The sequence below is a fragment of the Somniosus microcephalus genome, chromosome 14 (genome assembly GCF_052327205.1).
Source record: "Somniosus microcephalus isolate GS21.2 chromosome 14, FLI_Smic_1.0, whole genome shotgun sequence".
Taxonomy (NCBI): Eukaryota; Metazoa; Chordata; class Chondrichthyes; order Squaliformes; family Somniosidae; genus Somniosus; species Somniosus microcephalus.
The window spans coordinates 13,969,033-13,991,404 of NC_141000.1; the positions used below are offsets into that span (position 1 = coordinate 13,969,033).

The 22,372-nt window shown below is 46.2% G+C and overlaps 1 protein-coding gene across 5 annotated transcripts in view; it reads left to right on the forward strand.

Annotated features, from left to right (window-relative positions):
• The window catches only part of LOC147107338 (FERM and PDZ domain-containing protein 4-like), a 506,420-nt gene that overhangs the window by 418,514 nt on the left and 65,534 nt on the right, over nt 1-22,372 (forward strand). For all 5 annotated transcript variants that reach the window (XM_086006256.1, XM_086006260.1, XM_086006258.1 and 2 more), the window contains 2 exons: nt 6,197-6,242; nt 17,917-18,021. In XM_086006256.1, the coding sequence (XP_085862382.1) occupies nt 6,197-6,242; nt 17,917-18,021 (151 nt within the window). The remainder of the gene's footprint in view (nt 1-6,196; nt 6,243-17,916; nt 18,022-22,372) is intronic.

Genomic DNA, 22,372 nt, shown 5'->3' on the forward strand with positions numbered 1-22,372 from the left:
TGGTGTTCAAGTACTGATTCATCGGCTGAGGGAGATCATTAGGTGGTAATCAGCAGGAAGTTTCCTTGCCCATGTTTGACCTGCAGCCATGAGAATTCATGGGATCCAGAGTCAATGTTAAAGGCTCCCAGGGCCACTTCTCCCCCGCCCTGAATGTATACCACTGTGCCCCCACCTTTGATGGATCTGTCCTGTCAGTGGTACTGGACATACCTACAAGCCTGTGGGACAGCTCTCTCAACTTTGGCACCAGTCCCCAGATGTTAGTGAGGAGGAGTTTGCAGAGTCGACTGGGCTGGCTGTGTCTTTGCCATGTCCTAATTCGATGCCTACGTTGCAGCCCAGTGGCCAGTCCGGGTTTAATCTTGTTTTCCTTTCTAGCGGTTTGATACAACTGAGTAGCTTGCTAGGCAGTTAAGAGTCAACCATGTTGGTGTGGGACTGGAGTCACATACCGGCCAGACCAGGTAAAGACGGCAGATTTCCTTCCCGAGTAGACATTAATGAACCAGTTCGGTTTTTACAACAATCCAACAGCTTTATGGTCACTTTTACTGATGTATATCTTATCAGCCAGAAATGCCTTCAGACTTAGGAAGTAACATTAGGTTTGCTGCCTATCTTTTCTTCTTCTTGTCGTGTCCACGGACAGCCTATACATAGCCCAGCCAGAACCGGACACATTTTTGCACCTTGTTGTTGGATTCGGCAAGATCTGCAACAGTGCAGGGTTCCTCTAACGATGGGCATTGCAGGAGATGTTGCATAGTCTGTGCCTCAGTTCCACATTCACAAGTTGTCGGGCTGGTTGAATATCCCCATTTGTTTAGTGACACCTTTGAGCAACCTACACTGGTCCTAAGTCTGTTAAGGCACTTCCAGGTTGCCCAGTTGCAATTAGCTCCTGGGGGAAGGCTTTCATCAGGTAAAATTTCCATCGCTGGGGGTTGTTCAAGACTGGCGAGCCGGTCTTTCCACAAGGTGATGCGGGCTTCAGATGAGGTTGACTGTAATGGAACAACACTGTTCATGAAGCTCTTCCTTGACTTTAGGCAGCTGGGTTAAGTGCTTTATATCACATGTGGTTTCTCACATAATATCCTGCACACTAAGTTCAGGTTCAATAAAATGACCATGTATTGCCTTAGGAAACCTAGTGTTAAAATTACCACTGATGTTAATAGTTACATCTTATTGTAATACTTGGTGTCTGTAAGAAATACACTCTAAAACTGATTGATAATGAATTGCACCTATGGTACTTACATTTGTGTTTCACTGCAAATTTACAATAAAATGTAAAACCAAAAAGGAATATATAATTAGCCTTTCCATTAACAATGTAGAGAGTAGCTTATAAGTTTGCTAAATAACTAAAAAGATTGCAGGTAAATATTTAGCATGGTTCACAGATTACAGAACAGAATGATGACCTATAAATTCCTGTTTGCGTTATAAATCTTCTTCTTAGGCAGTTCCTCGGAACCGAGGATGACATGCTTCCACATTAAAAATGAGTTCTCAGGTGACTGATGAGCCCAATGCGGGACCTACAGTCTCTGTCACAGGTGGGGCAGACGCTGGTTGATAGCAGTACGGCGTTCCGGTCTGCCTCTGTTGCGGTTGTCCATGAGGGTCCTGATGTTCCAGGTCCCGAACTTCATTTTAAAGGGTGGAAGATGCCTGTGCGTGAATTCTTTTAACGTGGGGTGGCCGTTGCACACCAGCTACCACACGGGCTTGACAGAGCAAGGTCTTGGTCCAAAGGCAAGGGGATCCAAGACGATTGGAGACCAGGCTCTGCTACAATGGCCTAGCACACACACACACAAACATACTCCTACTGTCCTCCTCCCTCCTTCCCGCAGGTCCTCTATGCCTGAGTTTCGTAGGATGCATTGTGGTCCACCAGACCACACCTTCCCTGGGCCCCGACCCCGCTGCTGGTCCACGCTGCGCCACTCCTGGGCCTTGACCTCGCTGCTGGGCTCGTCCTCGTTCCTGGGTCCCGGCCTCGGACATGAATGATGTTGTCTCTCACAGGATCAAATTAGCACTGATATTCTTGTGATCCCTGGCCCCGAGCTCCACTCGCGATCCACTAGTCACTAGATCACGAGTCTAGTGGAGAAGCGTAGTCTTGACGGCAGAGAGGTCTGGGAACTTGGGAGCTAAGTTTAAGTGAAGAGCCAGTGCTCACTGAGAACAAAGAACAGGCGTGGTCGGATGGGCAGTGGGCTCAGGTAACTTTAACCTTGCAGTTTGAACTTGCAGTTAGGGATAAAATGCACCCACTATTAGAGCCAGGGTTATAAATATATGAATGTTTAAAGCTTAAAATTAACACCCGTATTAAAATAGCTAATAGGAATGTTATACAATGCTTTAAGTGGTTGTTTACTAACATTAGTATTAATAGCAGTTTCTAGAATTATATGGCCTTATTTTAGTTGTCTTCACACTATTACTTGGGGGCTGGGGAGATTGTTTGTTGCTTATTATTTTCGTAATGAAGGAGCTGCAGACAAATGCATCACTGGCGGCCAACAAAATAAATTATGAACAAAATATGTCATTCAATATAGATTTTGACTCTTGGACTTGGATGAATTGCATGCACGTTCTACCATCCAGATAACAATCTAAAGTTGCAACGTGATGACAATATGATTGCAGTTTCTTAACTTGACTGACCCATTGATAAGTGGCTGGGGTGTTGAGATCTGAGCTTTCATCCAACACTTTTATCTAATCTTTACAGCAAAAGTATGGCTTCCATAAGCAAACCAAATTTTGTATAAACCTGAAAATGGGCCCTTTACCTGCTGTGCCAAAGACATTACATAGTATTACATAGAATATACAGCACAGAAACAGGCCTTTTCGCCCAACAGCTCTATGCCGGTGTTTTTGCTCCACACGAGCCTCCTCCCACCCCTCTTCATCTAATCCTATCAGCATAACCTCCTATTCTTTTCTCCCTTATATGTTTATGTAGCTTCCCCTTAAATGCATCTATGCTCGTCGCCTCAACCACTCCCAGTGGTAGCCAGTTCCACACTCCAACCACTCTCTGGGTAAAGAAGTTTCTCCAGAATTCCCTATTGGATGTATTAGTGAATCTCTTATATTTATGGCCCCTAGTTTTGGTCTCCCCCCACGAGTGGAAACATCTTGGGGGAAATTTAACCCCGCTCCCTCCCACCCCATGATGGGTGGGAGAGGGTTGGGGTGAACATAGGAACAAGAGTAGGCCATTTAGGGTTCCTGCCTCTACCACCCTTTCAGGCAGTGAGTTCCAGATTCCAACCACCCTCTGGGTGAAAAAGTTTTTCCTCAAATCCCCTCTAAACCTCCTGGCCTAGAAATTCAGTGGGCCTTGCGCCCACTTAGCGCCTAAAGAGGTCTTTTGCGCCGGCGGGGTGGTAGCGCAGAAATTGAGTGCAGCGGTATTGGCGGCGGTAGCCGTTAGCGCTGCGCCGGGACCGATGACGTCATCGGTGTGCGCGGTGGCCTGTAACGCCCCGAAACCGCGCCGATCCCCATATTTATTTGCGGCCGCCGCCTCCGAAGCGGGCGCAAACAGCGACCAGAAAACGGGGCCGTCCTGCTGCCATAGTGGGGCGCTTTAAAGCGGAAGGTGCGGCCGGCTGCTTTTTCGGCGGCCGCCTGCCCGCACCTCCTTCCCCGGCCTCCTCCACCCCCCCCCCCGCGGCATTGCCGGCTGGTTTCCGTGGAGCCCGGCACTTCTCCGTTGTGCCGGGCTCTTTTGCCGGCACTCGCGATCGGGGCTCCGGCCGTTGCAGGCACCTCCCCCTTAAGAGAAGGAGGAGGCCTGCAGTACCGCAGCCTGCCGCACCGCATCGGGTGGCGCTGCGGCAACTAGTGCGCCGATATTCAGTTGCAGCGCCCCAAACGGAGGCGGGCACACCCTGGTATAGCGCCCGCTTCCGAATTGGGGCGCAGAAGATGAATATACGGCGTGCGCTAATGCCTCCCCGCCCAGCGCTAACTTTTGGGCGCGAGCGAGCTGCCCGCGCCCAAGTGAATTTCCAGGCCCCTGTCCCTTACCTTGAAACTATGCCCCCTGGTTATTGACCCCTCTACTAAAGGGAAAAGTTCCTTTCTATCTACCCTATCTATGCCCCTCATAATTTAGTACACCTCAATCAGGTCCCCCCTCAGCCTTCTCTGCTCTAAGGAAAACAACCCCAGCCTGTCCAGTCTCTCTTCATAGCTGAAGCGCTCCAGCCCAGGTAACATCCTGGTGAATCTCCTCTGCACCCTCTCCAATGCAATCACATCCCTCCTATAGTTAGATTAGATTAGATTAGATTAGATTAGATTTATTTGCCATATGTAACAAGTACAATGGAATGCTTATTCCCCGTAGGGACGCGTCAGCTATACATACAGCGCCGCGTTCAGAGTCAATACAATGGCTTCCCGTGGCAGTGGGAGCACGATGTCCCTCAGCCGCTCCGTCCTCCCCTTCACCACGGCCTCCTCCTCACTGTTGCCGGCTCCACATGTGGTGGCCTGCTTTGTGGCGACCAGAACTGCACACAGTATTCCAGCTGTGACTTAACTAGCGTTTTGTACAGCTCCATCATAACCTCCCTGCTCTTATATTCTATGCCTCAGCTAATGAAGGCAAGTATCCCATATGCCTTTTTAACCACCTTATCTACCTGTCCTGCTGCCTTCAGGGATCTATGTACATGCACACCAAGGTCCCTCTGATCCTCTGTCCTTCCTAGGGTCCTACCATTCATTGTGTATCCCTTGCCTTGTTAGCCCTCCCAAAATGCATCACCTCACACTTTTCAGGATTAAATTCCATTTGCCACTGTTCTGCCCATCTGACCAACCCGTCTATATCGTCCTGTAGCCTGAGGCTTCCCTCCTTGCTATTTACCACTCCACCAATTTTCGTGTCATCTGCGAACTTACTGATCATACCTCCTACATTCATATATAAATCATTATTGTACACTACAAACAGCAAAGGACCCAGCACCGATCCCTGCGGTACACCACTGGACACAGGCTTCCAGTCACAAAAACAACCTTCGACCATCACCCTCTGCCTCCTGCCACTAAGCCAATTTTGGATCCAATGTGCCAAATTGCCCTGGATCCCATGGGCTCTTACCTTCTTGACCAGTCTCCCATGCGGGACTTTGTCAAAAGCCTTACTGAAGTCCATGTAGACTACATCAACTGCGCTACCCTCATCCACACACCTAGTCACCCCCTCGAAAAATTCAATCAAATTGGTTAGACAATATAAAATGCAAATATCTCCCTATTTTGCCACACTTTGGTCAGAATCAGTAAAACTTAGCCTAGAGGTAGCTGATGTTAAATGGAAAGATGAATAGTCATCGACCTGAAATGTTAACCCTACCTTCCTCTCTCTACAGTGTTTCTCCTATTTTCTGGTTCTATTTTTTTTATTTTAAATGGAAAGATGCTGCCTTCTTGTCCCTCCAAACCACTAATTTTCACTGGCCAATGATCATTTGTGATCCTTGGGCAAATTGTCCTAACGTGAGAAAAAAAGTTAAATTCAGGACAATCTCTTTAAGAATGAACAATCTGACGGCAGGTTTCTCCTAACGTCAAAGCAATTCATCGCCGCACAATAAAACGATGAAGCCCAAATAAGACCAAGTTCAGGAAACTTTGTGCTATCCGGCACCAACGGGACCGAGCTGTTGCCGTCCCATCAAAACTGCTGGACAAACCAACGCTAATGTTGAAACATACGGAGATTTTGAGCTCCGTATCTGGCAACAAACCCTGTTGCTTAGCAACAGCTTCTAAACAGTCAGCCGTACCTTGCAAGCGTCTCTGTAGCTTAGCAACAGCTTCAGCGAGACCTTGCAGAGCCTGACTGGTGAAAAAAAAGCAACGAAAAGAAAAAAAAAACCAACGAAACGGCTCCTGATTTTTGCCGGTGGCTCGAGCATTCCGGACAGTTAACCTCCGGATAAACCAAAGTTTCCTGTTCAATGGAATTTTTTTTCCCCATTTCTAAGATAAATTGTCTGTCATATTTACTGATGGAGGTGATAAGAGATGAAAGCATCCAGCTGCAAATTAACTAACGATTTGGTGTTGGAACCTCACAGATACTGTAAAAAGCAGTTTTGAAAGACGATTTCACAATTACATTTTTATTCCTCAACAGGAGCTGCAAGGAATCAATCATCCTGACAGTTGTTCAGCCATACCCTGTAAGTATAAACTTGCGTTTATTCTGTTTAATATCTGTTACGTCTGTTATTTCATGGTCCACTCAAGCTTTTAGTCATGCAGGAATAGGAATTTGTCTTTCCAAATGTTCAGAAACTAACATGGCATTTTGGGTAAACTTTCATCTTTAACGCTTCCAGGAGCACCTATTGAAATTTTTGAGCACAACCTCCACCCCATGATTTTAAGTCAATAATAAAAAAAAAAGACTGTCCATTTATATCGCGCTTTTCATGGCCTCGGGATGTTCCAACGCGCTTTACAGCCAATTCAGTACTTCTGAAGTGTAGTCACTGTTGTAATGTAGGAAATGCAGCAGCCAATTTACACAAAACCAACTCCCACAAACAGCAATGCGATAATGACCAAATAATTTGCTTTATTGATGTTGGTTGAGGGATAAATACTGACGAGGATACTGAGGAGAACTCGCCTGCTCTTCTTCAAAATAGTGCCAAGGGATCTTTCATCTCATCTGAAAGAGGACACCTCCGACAATACAGCACTCCCTTAGTGCTGCATTGAAGTGTCAGCCTAGATTCTGGACTGGGGATCGAACCCACAATCTGTCTGATTCAGAGGCAAGAGTGCTACCACTCAGTCACAGCTGACACCTAATGATGCTGTGCAGTAATGGACAGAATATGATTGGGCAGCATGCGTTCCAATTCCTGATACTACAAGCATGTGAAGCTCTATGCCGGGAATACTAAAGATGAAAATTTACTGCTATGCTTTTTCTCTTTTTGAATTTTACCAGCAGTCTTGTTCTCTTAAAGACCCCAGCAATGAAGCTCAAATTCATCCTTAAAGTACTCGTTTACTAAATGAAATATAGATCTTTGTAATAATATTAACCACTATAAACGTTCTGCCATTCTCTCCTGTTTTGAGGTGTTTTCAGTGTAGATACCCTGCTTTTGCTATTATAGTGAGCCAAGTGAAGCCCCACTGCTCTAGAGAGTCCCTCAACATAGCTCATGTGATTTTGAAGCTGTCAGTTGAAATTGCTCCATCATTGGCTCTCAACATAAAAATGAGATGAAGGCTAGAAACCGCCCAGTGGTGCTTTGGGGAATTGCGTAATCCATCCAGTTTCTCACAGAGACAGGCAAGCAAAGGAGAACTCGGAATTACGGTAATGATGAACTGATCTGAAGACTCACAAAGTCACACTGCCGCTTTTGGGTTTGGTTTAGTTAATTCATCAAAACATTCTTCGGCATTATCTTCTTCCATCCCTATCACCAACATTGTACACCATCACACATGATATTGGCTGTTGCTTTGACCATTTCGTGCATTTTCTCCAGGGAACGCTCTGTGATGTCATAATGATTTGAGTGTCTTGTGTCATAACAATGTACAATAAAGTTACAAGTTTGTGTGTTCGAGACAGAGTGACTGGCCAACAAAATACTGTATGGCAGAGAAAAATTCCATTAATACTGAACTATATCTTGCACATGTTGCAATATTCATAGGATGTTCTACTTCACAATATTCTTTGAAGGATTTCTTTGGAGCAGCTGTTGATTTTATCCAACAAAAATACTCAAATACAGTCTGACGTAAGACAACTACTAGGCACTTGGTCTAAGCATTAAACAAAGCTTCAATCAACTGTTTTACACCATGGAGGTCTAGTTGTGTCCTTCATTAGTTCCTGTTAAGAATGTCCTGCACAAGCTGGGCCCGTGCCCGAGTATTTATACTCTCCCTGGACAGCGCCACCCGCAGGCCGCTCAGTATTATTTCATAAGTCTTTCTTTCATGAATGACTGATTCATGTCACAGTCATTCATGTCTTTGTCATAGAGTTTCTTTCACAAGCGATTTGTCATCACATTCATGAATGTAAATAAACGTCACATAACACCAACACCAACACCTTATATAACACTATAGTTTTAACATTCATGCCGTATAATTTAATTTTATGTTTTCTTTTGTCTTTAGTTATATCCCTCCCACTATCTTTTAGGTTACTTTGTGCAAAACACCATTCTCTTCCTAAGAAGGCAGGGGATAGTCAAGTATCAATCTGCAGCAACTTGCCATCCAGGATCATAAGTGTCGTCAATAGAGGATGCTACAGCGGCCTCATAGATGGTTATTTATATCTGCAGTTGAGGTTCATGATGTAGCTCATGAGTGAAGAAATCTTGATTCAGTATGAAGTTAGACTCGGTCGGTAGGTTTATCCATTTTTGGCTGAGTTACGAGGTGGACTTTTTCTTAGAGATGAATGCCTAGCTTCCCAATATTTTTTGCGGATCTATGTGGTAGAAAACTACTCTGGCCTCTATCATGTTTCCCATATTTGCCCAGTTCAAACACTGGGCGTGAGACCCATCTGTTAGGCTGCAGTATCCAGCATTTGTAGGTTGGTGAAGTAGGCCTTAGGGATTCAAGAGAAGAGGGGCCCGTGTAAGCATTCTCAGACTGTGGAGGCGCACAGGCCCCATCACCAGAAGAAAACAGCCAGCTCGGCAGCTGTCTCTTCCTCCTGCTTCGGCAAGTCGCTGCCCCATCTAGCATGACTCCCCAGCAAAGGCCAGAGAAACCACTACCCTTATTCAAATTACCCCAAGGCAGAAAGAGGGCCAGAATCAGGGTGAAATCTGCAAGGCGGCAACCTTTCTGTCTCCATCCCATTCCAAGCTAGCATAGAAATCATCTGCAGTGTCCACACATGTATCAAACTTATCGAAACATATAAGATTGTGAGGGGGCTTGATCGGGTGGATGCGTGGAGGATGTTTCCACTGATGGGTGAGACTAGAACTAGGGGGCATAATCTAAGAATAAGGGGCTGCCCTTTCAAAACTGAGATGAGGAGAAACTTCTTCACTCAGAGGGTAGTAAATCTATGGAATTTGCTACCCCAGAGAGCTGTGGAAGCTGCAACATTAAATAAATTTAAAATGGAGATAGACAGTTTCCTAGCAGATAAGGGAATTAGGGGTTACGGGGAGAGGGCAGGGAAGTGGACGTGAGTCTAGATTCGGATCAGCCATGATCCTATTGAATGGCGGAGCAGGCCTGAAGGGCCGTATGGCCTACTCCTGCTCCTACTTCTTATGTTCTTAGGGGACGGGTGCATTGGTCAGCACTTTCATCTCCCTTCTCATTGAACAGCAATAACAGCATGATAAAGCTGTCCAATGCCACCGCACTGCCATATTTCCCAAAATAGAAGGGTCATCGATGGCAGTTATGTGGCCATCTGGGCAGCAGGTGCCTTCTGCTCCTCTGTCACTGCCATTTGGTATTTCTCACATGTGCTCTGTGACTCACTCCATGCTACCTCCTCAAGTTTACTAATTGTATCCTCCAGCACGTATGTAGCTGTGCCGGTGCCTACAAGTGATGAGAGCGATGCTGGGTGTTATCTTGTCCTGGATCACTGACAAGAACGGCAGACTCCTGTTCTAAGTTCACAATGACAGAAAAAAGACAAATTTTAGAATGCCGGCTCTCGGACAGACATTCCAACAGAGCTTTTATTACAAGATACGAACTGTGTGTGCTATTTGAATGGTTGTGGGGTTTTTTTCATGCGTGGGAGTGAATGAGAAGAGAACCAGACACAAAGGGGTAGAGTTCCCGCATTGGGCGCAGTCGGCAATCTGGGCACAAATTGCACTCAGAATTGCGCTAGATTTCCAAAATGAAGTTATGGGGCTGGATTTTGCCAATGGGGAGCTTTTGGAGGCGGGACTCCCATTTGTCAAGTTTTAGCCCCGCCTCCATTGACTTGTGGCTAACCCAGGCTATTTTCCCTTGATTGACTTTGTTAAGCCCGCCCAGCGGGCTTAGCAGGCCAATTAAGGGAAAGCCAGTTACAGGTGACGTCAGCGAGTGCCTTTTCATCTGTCAAATATTTTTGACAGATGAATTGTCATCGTTTGACAGCTCTGTGAAGCTGTCAAACACTGACATTCTCTGTAGTTTGATGAGTTCTTTAATTCAAGACCTCATCAAACCTCTTTCTTTTGCAGAAATTAGATGGTTACTGCATTGGAGAATGCAACGGCCATCTGTCATCTCTGCCGGTGAGGTCCGAGACTCTCCGCATCCCCACCGACTGAAGCCTGCAGGAAGAAACAAAGGTAAGTAAACTTTTTCTAACACTTTGCACTTACCTCAGTTACTCACCTCTCCACACTTGCACCCATCATTTACCTTCACAGCGCACTTTTGAACCCCTCCGACCCCCGCAGACCCACTGCTCGCCTCGGTGACACTGGCGGGGTTCGCAGCCTTCGGGAAGCCCGCACTTGTGTGGATAAAAAGGGGATAATCCTATTTTCTGCCTGTTAACTACCTGTCAACAGGCAGTTAAGTGGCTGTAATCCCTTTCCCACTCCAAGGAGACGGGACTGGCGCGGGTCGGGTACCTGCCTCCTGGGAAGATGGCATGGAGGCGGGTTGGGGTGGGTTGGGGGCAGGTTGGGCACCCACCCCCAGATTCTGCCATTTTCACAGCAGTCCCGCCTCCAAACCCGCCTCCCCAGGGCTGGCAAGATCGCCCCCCTGGTTCAAGTTTCCGCTCAAACTCATTTGCATAATCACAAATGTAAAATCTTCCATGAACCAGCGTAATCGGACAGCGTTTTACAACGTAATTGCTTATATTTTTTTCCCTTGCATTAAAAAGTATTCCTCGATATATTTGACCTGGTGCAGTTTTTTTTAATACGGCTGAAAATGGGTTTATCACAAAAAATAAGCATTTTTAATGGCCCAGAAATTCGGGTCGGGGGCTTCCCGCGGGTGCAAGCCTCCGACCTGCACTTACCTTGCGCGCCGGCCGTTGTGCTGTGGCCCGCGTGGGATTCCGATCCCGGGCCTGCTCCAGCTGCTGGCGCGCAGTGCTTGCGTATCCCAGGGGCGCAGTTAGTTCGAAGCGTCCCCTGGGATCACATGGGCCATGGAGAGCCAATGGTAGCAGGGAATCTGTATTCATAGATTTGACAGGAAGACTTGTCAAATCTATGAATACAATTCAGCCCCAAAACATAACTAAAACTTCAAATAATTTTTTTTTTAAATCACATTTTTAAAATAACTATAAGTTACATAAAATAACTATTTTAAACAATAATTTAAATTTTTGAAAAAATTAATTACAGTTTCTAACAGGGCTAAAAATAATAAACCTGTGGAAAAAATGCTTTAATTTTACTTAATTCAGCACTTACCTTGTTAAAAGCAGGTCTTGCGACTGCTTTTTAGAAGCGTAGCTCCTGGAGACTTACCCTCCCGGGGAAACCTGCAAAAAAAACAGAAGTTCCAGGCGTAAGCGCTGCCTCTCCGGCGCACGCGTTCGACCTGTGAACCCCTTCCTTTAAGGGAACGGAAGTTCCGGTTTCCAGCGCATGCGCAGTGCATGCACGAAACCGGCACTTTCGTTGGGCCTACGCGTGAGTACCCAACGCGTACTCACCCGTGGGGACCCGAATTTCTGGCCCATTAAGAGTGTCTAGTCCACCACCTGTGAGTAACCCGATTTTCAATCACTGAAAATTACTTTAATAAAACTATAAAGAACCATTTATTAGTTTCATTGATGTACATAAGTCAGATTCTGAGTAATTTTTTAAATATTTAAAAGCTTTTAAAAGGTGCCTATTAGTGCCCTTGCGTCTAAAAAAACACGTAATTTTAAAAAGCCTCCTCTAAGGGCCGCAAAGGAGCACAATTAGCGGAAACCTGCCCTGCTGATTAATTCCAGCTGGGGGGGGTGGTGTGGCCAGTTTTGTGGGCGGGGCCGGCTTCCGGCGCGATGTTTTGTTAAACCAGTGCCAAAGATCCAGAAAACGCGATTTGCGCTGGACGCAACTTGCGCTTAAAATTCCGCAATCTTTTGCACTGGTTTGCACGATTTCAGCAAGTGAGGGTGGTGAGAGCAAAGGAGGGGGGTTTAAGGAAATGGTTGGTAGTGGAGAAAAGAAGCCATGAATAATCTTTGCATTCCAGGATGCTTCTAGATTAGTGAACAGTTTTGGTAGAGTAGAACATGGCCCGATAGTGGTTGATGTGGTCCTGTCAGATCTGGCGATAAATGGCTCAACAAGTTGCACGTCATATACATTCAACTCGGCGCCCCTTAGACTTAAGGGAGTGAAGATAGGAGACAGACCGGGGGGAACAACCAGTGTGGGAAAGAATTGGGGGGAAAATTTGGTTGCTTAGCGCCTCCCATTAGCGCCCTAAGAGTGCGTCCGGGTGCAGCGATGTTTGCGCCACTCGCAAAATTGTCCGCAAATCATGACGTTAGTCGAGCGTGCAACGCCCCGGTAGCACCCCGGACTGGATATTGAGTGGCGCCCCCTGCCTTACTGCCTGCCGTTAGCAACGACAGGTTGAGGGGAAAATTTTGCAGTCGGGAAGGGACTGGGGGAGCGCTATTTAAAGGCGACCACTTCCTGCCTTTTTTTGTTGGTGACATTTTTGCACCACGCATTCTGAGAGAGAGAGAGAGAGAGACTTCTGGAGAGATTCAACGCTGTGTGAAGGAGTTTTGGGTACTGAGTAGCACTATGCAGGTTCATTTTGATTTGACCTTCCTTGCATCGATTTAGAAGAGACTCTGGGGGCTGCACTCTGAGCTCTTTCTCTGGGCCTCTCCATTGTTCCTTCCAGCAGATTTGATGTACGGGTCTCTCCAGGCCAAGATTCAAGGCTGCAATGAGCAGGATGTGGATGGAGAGCAAGATCGACCCTCCCCTTTAAGAATTGGCCGGCGCCAGTGTGTGTGTTCCATTGCTGACTGACATCACATGAGCTTCGCCAGCGCTCTGAGGTAGCGCCTCGCTCCTCGGCGTTAGCGCCTTAAGAGAGGTGTGTAGCGCCAGATTTAGCGCTCCAATCACCTCCAGGGGCGATAGAAGCCAAGTTTGCAGTTGGAGGTGATAATTAGCACCAGGCGCTAAACTTTGCGCCCGGCCGATAATTGCGCCCCAAACGGGGCAATAGCAAATTTCTCCCCCTAAGTGTTTTACTGGAGATAAGAGCATCGAAGGCAGAGCTGAGGGGATGATTGAGCAGATTGACAGCTGCAAAAGGACAGTCAAAGGCCAGACAGTTGGGAGTTTGAAAGTGCTGCTGTAAGTGACTTGGGGGAGAGGTTTTCCAGAAGTGGGCATAGAAGGAAGTGGGGTTGGTTGGGAGCAGGACGGGAATGTGAGTGACGAGGGGTACAATGAAGTGATCAGAGATGGCCTTATCTGTAATTGAGATGATAAGAACAGAGAGGCCACTTAAGATGGCAAGCTTGAGGGGGTGGCCGTGAATATGGGTAGGAGAGTTTATATCGAGGAAGAGGTTGTGGCAGGATAGGAGGACAGTGAACTCGCAGGATAGAGGGAAAGGTGAGTTGTGATGGAGGTTCAAATCACCAAGTATGGTCAGGCGAGGAGGCTTCAGTAAGGGGAAAGGCATCACCTGTGAGCCAAGTTTTTGTCAAGGCCATGATGTCAATGCAATCGTCCGTAATAAGGTCATGGATGGCAAGGGCCCTATTCGCAAGTGAACGGACATTCTGGAGGGAGATGTGAGGGGGGGCATGAGGGGCGGGGGGGGGGGGGGGCGATTTTTGATCTGATGGCAGAGTGGAGTATCGCACCAGAAGGTGGGTTTGTTCCACAGGCCCTATGCACAACACCTAGGGCAGCAACCATAAATGGGCTCTTCCAGTGTTACTGCATGTCAAATGTATTCCCATTTGCTGGCTGGCCTGTAAGTACCAGCAATGCTGGTTTGTGTTGCTGACTGTATGAATCCTCCCTTAACACTAGGGAAGGTTTGAGGCTAGAATGTTCAAATCATGTTCGGGACTTTTCAACACCTGACCTGAGGTGACTCTTTTTTGTGTTGTCAACAATGCTTTGAAATCTGCCTGGCAACGGTAACGACACCAAATGCAGGGCTTTGGTGCCAGGCCGCATTCAGAACTGCTTCCTGCAATACAAACACGGCAAGAAATGCTTGAGAGGTTGCTTCAGAAATAAGTTCACCAGAAGAGTTTTCGACAAATGCAAAAGCACAATATGCTCGCTGAGCGGTGGAGAGGAGACGTGAGAAGCCGTATCCTTGGCTGTACTCCAAGGAGTTCTGCAGATTATAATTAGGACTGCAATTATTTTCTTTGGTGGCCCAGCCTTGGTGCACTGAGACAGCAGTGAGTGTATACGTTAGTATCTCACTTATCCTTTCACTCATCTATCTGTGCTTCTGTCCGTACACACACATATATTCTGCCTTCATTCTGCCAGGGCCATTCACACTTCATCTAGAGCCATCCTTTGTTGCTTGAATATCTTTTAATGTCTCTCAATGTCTCTTAATCTCTCCTGCTTTCTATCCTATCACTGACCGTCCCTTTCTTTCTTTCATCCCATCCCCCTTTTCCCAGCCCCCACTTGCTTTAAGATCTATCCCTTTTCCTGCTTTTTTTCCAGTTCTGACGAAGGGTCATCGACCTGAAACGTTAACTCTGTTTCTCTCTCCACGGATGCTGCCCTGGCCCGCTGAGTTTTTCCAGCGTTTGCTGTTATTATTACATATATATCATACCTGGTTGTACATCCGTGTATTTCTTAGTGACATTTCATAACTGTGGTGGGTCGATTTTATCTTCCCAGTGAACCACTACTATTACTGAAAATGTATACAGCATGGTGTTATTGGAACAAGTCAGTCTGTCTTGTTCTCTAAAGACAACCAATGTTCATGGAAATATTTCATTTTGCAATAGCTGCTTTTTTAAGGGCTGTGGAATAAAATGATTACCACATCATTGGCACAAATGCCTGAAAGCGTGCTATAGTCACAAAAGCTGGTCAGAGTTAAATACGGCCCAACTGTGCACTCAGCGTAGTTGTGTTCTATTGATTATTCTGCTTCCTGAAGCTTACAGAGCATATAATCTGTGTTCTGAATCTCATGGGCCTCAGAGTTAATGAATGTTCAAAGTCTTAAAGGCCTCAGATATTAATCTGCGCACAGAACTTCATAGGCTTCAGAGCTATTCTGTTTATTAAAACTCAGGTCTCAGTTAATCTGCTTACTAAAGTTTGTAGAGCACAATGGCCCTGAAATTACACCATGGGGATATTAATAGGTGATTATTTAACATGCTGGTTTGAAATTCCTTTCTTTGCTATTTAAAATCTTTAAAATAAATGGGTTTAATGTTTCTGCTAAAATGATGGAGAGAGGAATTTCAGACCAGCACGTTAAGCGTTTGAACGTTAGCGTCCCAGGGTGTCGCTCTAGGCTCCCGTTTATTCTGCTTATATCAAACTTACCGATCTTGCAGTTACTCTCTATGCTCAAGCTTACACAGCTTCAGAAATGTAGTGCGACCTGTCAAATAACATATTTATTCACATCCTGCCAGTCATTCTTTATCACCCTCAGTTTTTCATGGGCTGAATTAATGATATGTGCAATCATAGTTCCAGTTTTAGGCCTCTTATGAAAGCCAGGCATTAGACAGCAGGTAATGTGCTGTAAATTAGCTGTGCATCCAGCCTTCATCTCCAGCACTGTGTGGGATCATCTTGGATGAGCAGAGAAAGCATCCTTTAGATTTGCCGAGGTAGAATAGAATTTGCAAGAAAACAAGAGGTGTCGCACCATTATTATTTCTCAATTAAATGCAAGTGCAGAAAATCAGTTGTACTGAAAAAAATGTACACATCCTCCATTAACACACACCTCTTATCCCACCCCATTTTAAAATGGCTGTTAACTTTCTTGAAGAAAATATATAAGATGGCTGCTACTTTGGCACATTTTGGAGCTGAAATTGCGGTCGGAGGCTTCCCGCCGGCGAATGCCTCCGATCTGTAAGAGAATTACGCACCTACCTGGTGCCTCCGTATCTTCAGACTCTTGGTTTACCTGGGCCTGCGGGCATAGGCCTGCGTAAAGGCCCACATATCCCAGGGACGCCTGCGGTACGCAAGCGTCCCTGGGATCACGTGGGCCAGGCCAACCAATCACAAAGAGGGATTCCCATTATATTTATGGGGATTCCATTGACATACGAAATCCCCATAAGCTTAATAGGAATCACGTAAAAAAAAAATACAATTTCACACAACCTAAATAAAAATAAATCATCACGTTTAAAATTAATTAAAATACAATTTAATTAAACATTTAAAACAAAAATTAATTTTTTTGAAAAATGAATGTAAACATTTTTAAAGGGGCCAAAAAAAACCTAACCCAATTTTAAAGGTTTTTGAAAGTTTAAATGATTTTTTTTAAATGTATTTTAATATTTATTTAAACCCTTATGCTGGTAAAAGAAAGCCTTATGCCCGCTTTTACCAGGCGTAAGAGTTTTGTGGGCATTCGTTGGGCAGTAGTTGGGCAAATAGCCCCAACCCTGCGCCGGCGAATGTCCGTTTCTTTTGGATTCGCACGATCTGCCGAGCTCTAAAACTTGACAGATCACAAGTTCCGGGTTTTTGCGCATCGCATGCGGAGACCCGGAACTTGTGGAGCATTTACGACCCTGTGCGTACGTGGTCAAAGGCCCCGGAAAATCCGGGCCATTATGGTTTCTAAGATTCCTTATTACGTAAGTATAAAACTTAAAGTAAGTTGTGTTTGAGGTGGAATTAATTTGCACAGAAGCTTAGAATATTTTAGATATAATTGTCATGCGCGCAGTCTTGTCAAATTGCAGTGACATCTGTTCCGTGCTGGCAGTCGCTGGCTGTGTGTCTAAAGTGAGGAGGCAATGTAGAATGGATGTCACTGCGTACATTTGAGGATGGCAGTCTCACTCAGTAACATGAAAACTGTTCTGAAACATCTTAATGAGAAAAGCTTTCCTTGGCTGAAATTAGAAGACTGACAAGGGAAGGATTTAGTAAATTATAGGCTAATTGGCGACTGCCATCAAGAAATTGTTAATAGTTGGGATGTTGTTATGAAGTAATTAATGGTAACACAGCCTTTACATGTATTAACCTTTAGAGTACTCAATTTCCATAATGGATTTTAAAATACACCTTCAGTTTTTCTCATACAATCTACAGAACTGGTACTGTGTGAATTGTTGGTGTTAAGTGAATTTGTGCAACTGGGCATCAGAGTTGGGTAGCGATAGCAGCATTGACACTCGATGCTAGGTTGGTGCAAATCATGTTCAACCTTCATTGATCTTCTGAGCTTACCCACCTTGTTGTGAGGTGATGCTGAGCTAAGGTCAGATGCTTCCCTACAGGAGGTGGGGTGGGGGTGGGTGGGGGGGGAAATCAGTGGTGTTGTCAAATTGTTCTTGTGCACCTCCTGGTGCAGGGGCTTTGGGAGGAGTCACCCATCAACCCTCTAAAGCCGCTAGAGGTGTAACCAGAAGGTAAGAAAAACAGGCCGAAACAACAAAAGAAAATTCTAATTTGAAATACAATCTTTAAAACAAAGTAGGATATAGAACGTTTTTATGTTGACAGTTAGGCCCTGAATAAAGTCAGACCTCAACAACTTGCTACATTGTCAGGTTGTAATCAGAATGCTCTGGTAGCCCTTAAGAGGGTTTGTAGTTGAGCTGATATCACGTTGACCACTCGAGCAGATTAATGGTGCCCTTTGCAATTCCTAATGCCTGAATCTTGTTGCCTGTTTCAGTCTCCCAAGTCGGCCTTTATGAGCGCTGCCAAGAAGGCCAGGTTGAAGTCCAACCCTGTGAAAGTTCGCTTCTCCGAGGAGGTCATCATAAATGGTCAGGTCCCGGTAAGTGGAGATGGATATGGTGCACTTCATAGATGTGTGGGGAATTAGCACCTGCTTTGTGGCAGAGAATGTCATTTGTTCGCTTTGCACCACTGAGCCTCTGAGTCTAGTTCCAGCACAGGTTGATACTGAGATGCCAGGTATATAATGAATTTTGTCACCTCTCTCTTACCTCAGAGGTTGTTATTACATAGAATCACATCGAATTTACAGCACAGGAACAGGCCATTCAGCCCAACTGGTCTATGTTGGTGTTTACATCCACGCGAGCCTCCTCCTATTCTACTTCATCTCACCCTAGCAGCATACCCTTCTAATTTGAAAGGTTTACAACCCCTGTAAAATAGGTAACCTAACAAAATAGATCAGATTAGTACGAAACATGTTTGGAGATATAGAGTGAACTGTGACATTACTGGCATGGGGCTTTAGTTCCCTCGAACCTGCGACGTTGTTGCTACATTTTAGAGTATGAATCAGCAAAACAGCTCCTTCAACATAAATCAATGGATAGCTTCCACATGAAACACTGGGCCAGAAATTCCAGAACGGGGCTTGCAGCGCGTGCAAGCCCCGTATTTGCACTTACCCCGCGCTCCTGCCGATCAGCTCCAGGGACGCCTGAACTTGGAGAAATAGAAAGCACATTCCCGGGCAGCGTATGACGTCATGCCGCCCAGGAGTGCAGCCAGCGCGGACCCAGGAGCGTGCAGTGTAAGTGAGACACACCCCTTGAGGCCTCAGTTTCACTGGACACGCCCCCAATGTTTCTGTCAAGCTGCTTTGCTTTTTTACATGCAAAGCAGCAGTTTAAATAGGTTTTTGGAAGTTTTTTGAAGATTTTGGTAACTTTTATAAACTTTTTAAAATGTTTACATTATTTTGAGTAATCTGAAGTAGTTTTAAAGAGAATTAAAGCAATTTAAAGACTTTTAAAAGCCCTAAAAGAATTTTTTTAATTCCATTTATTTATTTAGCAATGTCGTCGTCATACGTGTCTTCACACTGTTCCCTTTGGGGAACTGTATGAAGTGGTGGAAGGATTTATGGCCGTGATTAACGCTCATTCCGTGACCGTAACCATCTTTGAACCAGCCATTAGGGCGGTTAGTCCTATGGCGGGAGGGTTTTACGGGCTCCCACAAGCTATACAAGGAGGGGGGGGCCACCCACACCCACGGACGCAAATATCCCACTGGATGTCAACCCAGAATTTAGAGCCGGAGCTCCGACTCCACTTGCCGGGACTGTCTGGAGCGGGGTTCGAAACCCTACCCTGATCTGGCCCAGCGGCGGGGATCCTACCGCTATGACAAACGCCCAATCCGATTAGCAACGTGAAATGGCAGCATAGGGCTCCAGTCACGGGGAGGGAAAAGGCGCAGGAAACGTATGGGTGTCACCTTTTGTGCGGAGTGGGCCTTTTGCGTAGCAGTAAGCATCCCCGCCGCTGGGCCAGAAGGAGTAGGGTTTTGAACCCCACTCCAGACAGTCCCGGCAAGTGGAGTCGGAGCTCCAACTTTAAATTCTGGGTGGACATCCAGCGGGATACTTGCGTCCGTGGGTGTTGGTGGCCCCCCCCCCCCCTCAGATGGGTTGTGGGAGCCCGTAAAACCCTCCCGCCATAGGACTAACCACCCTAATGGCTGGTTCAAAGATGGTTACGGTCACGGAATGAGCGTTAATCACGGCCATAAATCCTTCCACCACGTCATACAGTTCCCCAAAGGGAACAGTGTGAGGATACGTGCGATGATGACCTCTTGCGCAATGCACCTCCTTGGACCCTCAGTCGCAGATGCGAGGGGGCAAGTCGTGCAAGTGTTAAATTTTTTATTTTATTGACATGTAAAATGTTGGCCCAATAATTCCCTTCCAAATGCGCTAGTACGGTCGGGGTACTTACGCATCTGGCCGGATGAAATGCCGGTTTTCAGCATGCACAGTGCATGTGGGGAAAACCGGCATTTCCTGTCCTCTGAACGAAGGGGTTCAGAGGCAGAACGCGTGCGACTGCACAGGCAGCGCGTGCGCAGTATAATTCGCCGCTTTCATTAATGCTTTCAGTGAGGTCCAGTCATTACAACTTACACATGAAAAAAGCATGGGTACAGTTGCTACAGAGGCTGCGGAGGAAGATATTCCTTATCGTGGAGCTTCTGAAAGTATGTATGTCTGTATATATTCCTTTGCGTGTTATGTATATATTCCTTTACTTATGTGTATGAATGTATTATTTAATTATGACTTTCAGAGAAAGTAACTTATTGGAAAATCATAATTAAAAACATACATTCATAGTAAAGGAATATAAAACATACATACATATACGTAAAGGAATATATGTGGACATACATACATAACTCATTCTCACATTCCATTCACACAGCCACAATTGCTCCTTCTACCTACCGTTCTGAAAACCCTTTAAAAAAAAAAAAATTTTAACTTTAAAACTTACTTAAAATTTCTTAAAATAACTTCCCTCCCTTTCCCAAACAAAAATATTGCATTTCAAAAGCTCCACGAAGTTCACTGCGCAAGCGTTGCCTGTGCAGTCGCACGCGCTCGAGGTCTGGAAATGCCGGCGTTCCCCGCATGCGCTGTTCATGCTGAACGCCGGCATTTCCAACGGCCAGAAGCGTGAGTAAGCCGACCGCACTCACGCTTCTGGCCTGGAATTTCTGGCCCACTGTTCTCACAGTGGTGACACGGGTCAACAGTTTGTGCAGTGTGTTGTTTGCAGACTTTGCTGAGCTTAAAACACATTTTTATTCAATCAGAAGAATGTATTCTGTTGGGAGCAGAATGCCCTGAAGTTGATGTAGAGAGACTCATGCGTCAGTGGTGAGATTTTACTGCAAGGAAAAGGATGTTTGTCATCCTCACTACGTTGGATTGAAATCATGTCATCCTACGTCTTGAAACCGAGACTGTAAAATCGAAGGAACCCATTTAGTATGTCATCGTTATAGGATAAATTTTACAATATACTGCATCCAGTGCAGAGATTCGTGTGACAGGAGAGCATATTGGAAGTTTGAGTTCGGAGGGTCATGTGCCCGATTCACGGCCCACACACTTTTCTAGCCATTAAACTAATTAAAATGAATGGGTGGGAAATCGTGTGGGCTGCAGATCTGGAGCACTGATCTCTGTATTCCCATCATGCGCTTCCATCGCACCAAGCTCTGCACCAGGAGCACTAAATTAAATGTATCCCGATATCTACAATTCCATTTTATATATTACATTTACTAAGATTATACTCAATAATATTCCTTTATGTCACAGGGGCCTAGAAATTTGGTGGAGGCCCAAACGGGGCGCCAAGCTCGCCTGGACGCCGGAATTACCGCTGCGATCGGAGCAGTTGCGCCTGCCGGAAATTCATCTTGAATGCCCCAAGAGGGACTCAGGGCGCTGCTCGAGGCGCCCCGCGTCCCTCTTAGGGCGCTGAAACTGAATATCGCAGCGCAACGTGCCGCAGTGCCACACGATGCGGCACGGTGCGCTGCGGTACTGCAGGCCTTCCTCCACTTCTTAAGGGGGAGGGGCCTGCACCAGCGCAATGACCGATTGCGAGTGCCGGCAAAAGAGCCCGGCACCGAGGAGAAGTGCCGGGCTCTCGGGACACAGCCGGCACTGCCCGGGGGGGGGGGGGGGTCAGGAGGTTGGGGACGAAGGTGCTGGCAGGCGGCCACCGGAAAAAATGGCCGCCCCGCACCTCCACCTTAATTTGCGCCACTGCCGCCACAGGTAGGCCCCGTGAAACGGGCGCGATTTGTGAACGGCGCTACAGAGGCGGGCGCTACCAAATATCGGGGCGGGTAGCGGGGCGCTGCGCACACCGATGACATCATCGGTGGCGGCGCAGCGCTACAGGCTAACGCTGCCGTTAGCGCCCCGCTAAATACCGCGGGGTCAGTGGCGCTAAAGCCACTGAGTGCCCTCTTTAGGCGCTAACTGGTGGCGCAGCCCACCGAATTTCTAGGCCAGGGTCTTGTAAGAGTTGGAAATTAATGGATGGATTTAAAAATGGCAACAGCCATTAGAGGGATTAATTACTTCTTTTCACCCCATGATTCTGTCAATATATAATTATAAATTTGTGTCTGTATGATTGCAATATTGCAGTGATTGGCTCATGCTAGCCACATTTCATTAATGCCCAATCAGATTCCAGTATTAGTCCATGGTAACCATGTGCAACCATGGACCAATGAGCTTTTGGAAGTGTCCCATCTTTGCTTCACTGTCTCCTCAGGATTAGTTTCAGGAGCAACCGCGTTCTCCACAGCTCTAGATTCTACTCGGCAAGTTGAGGACATGGCAAGGTGTTGCTGCAGAC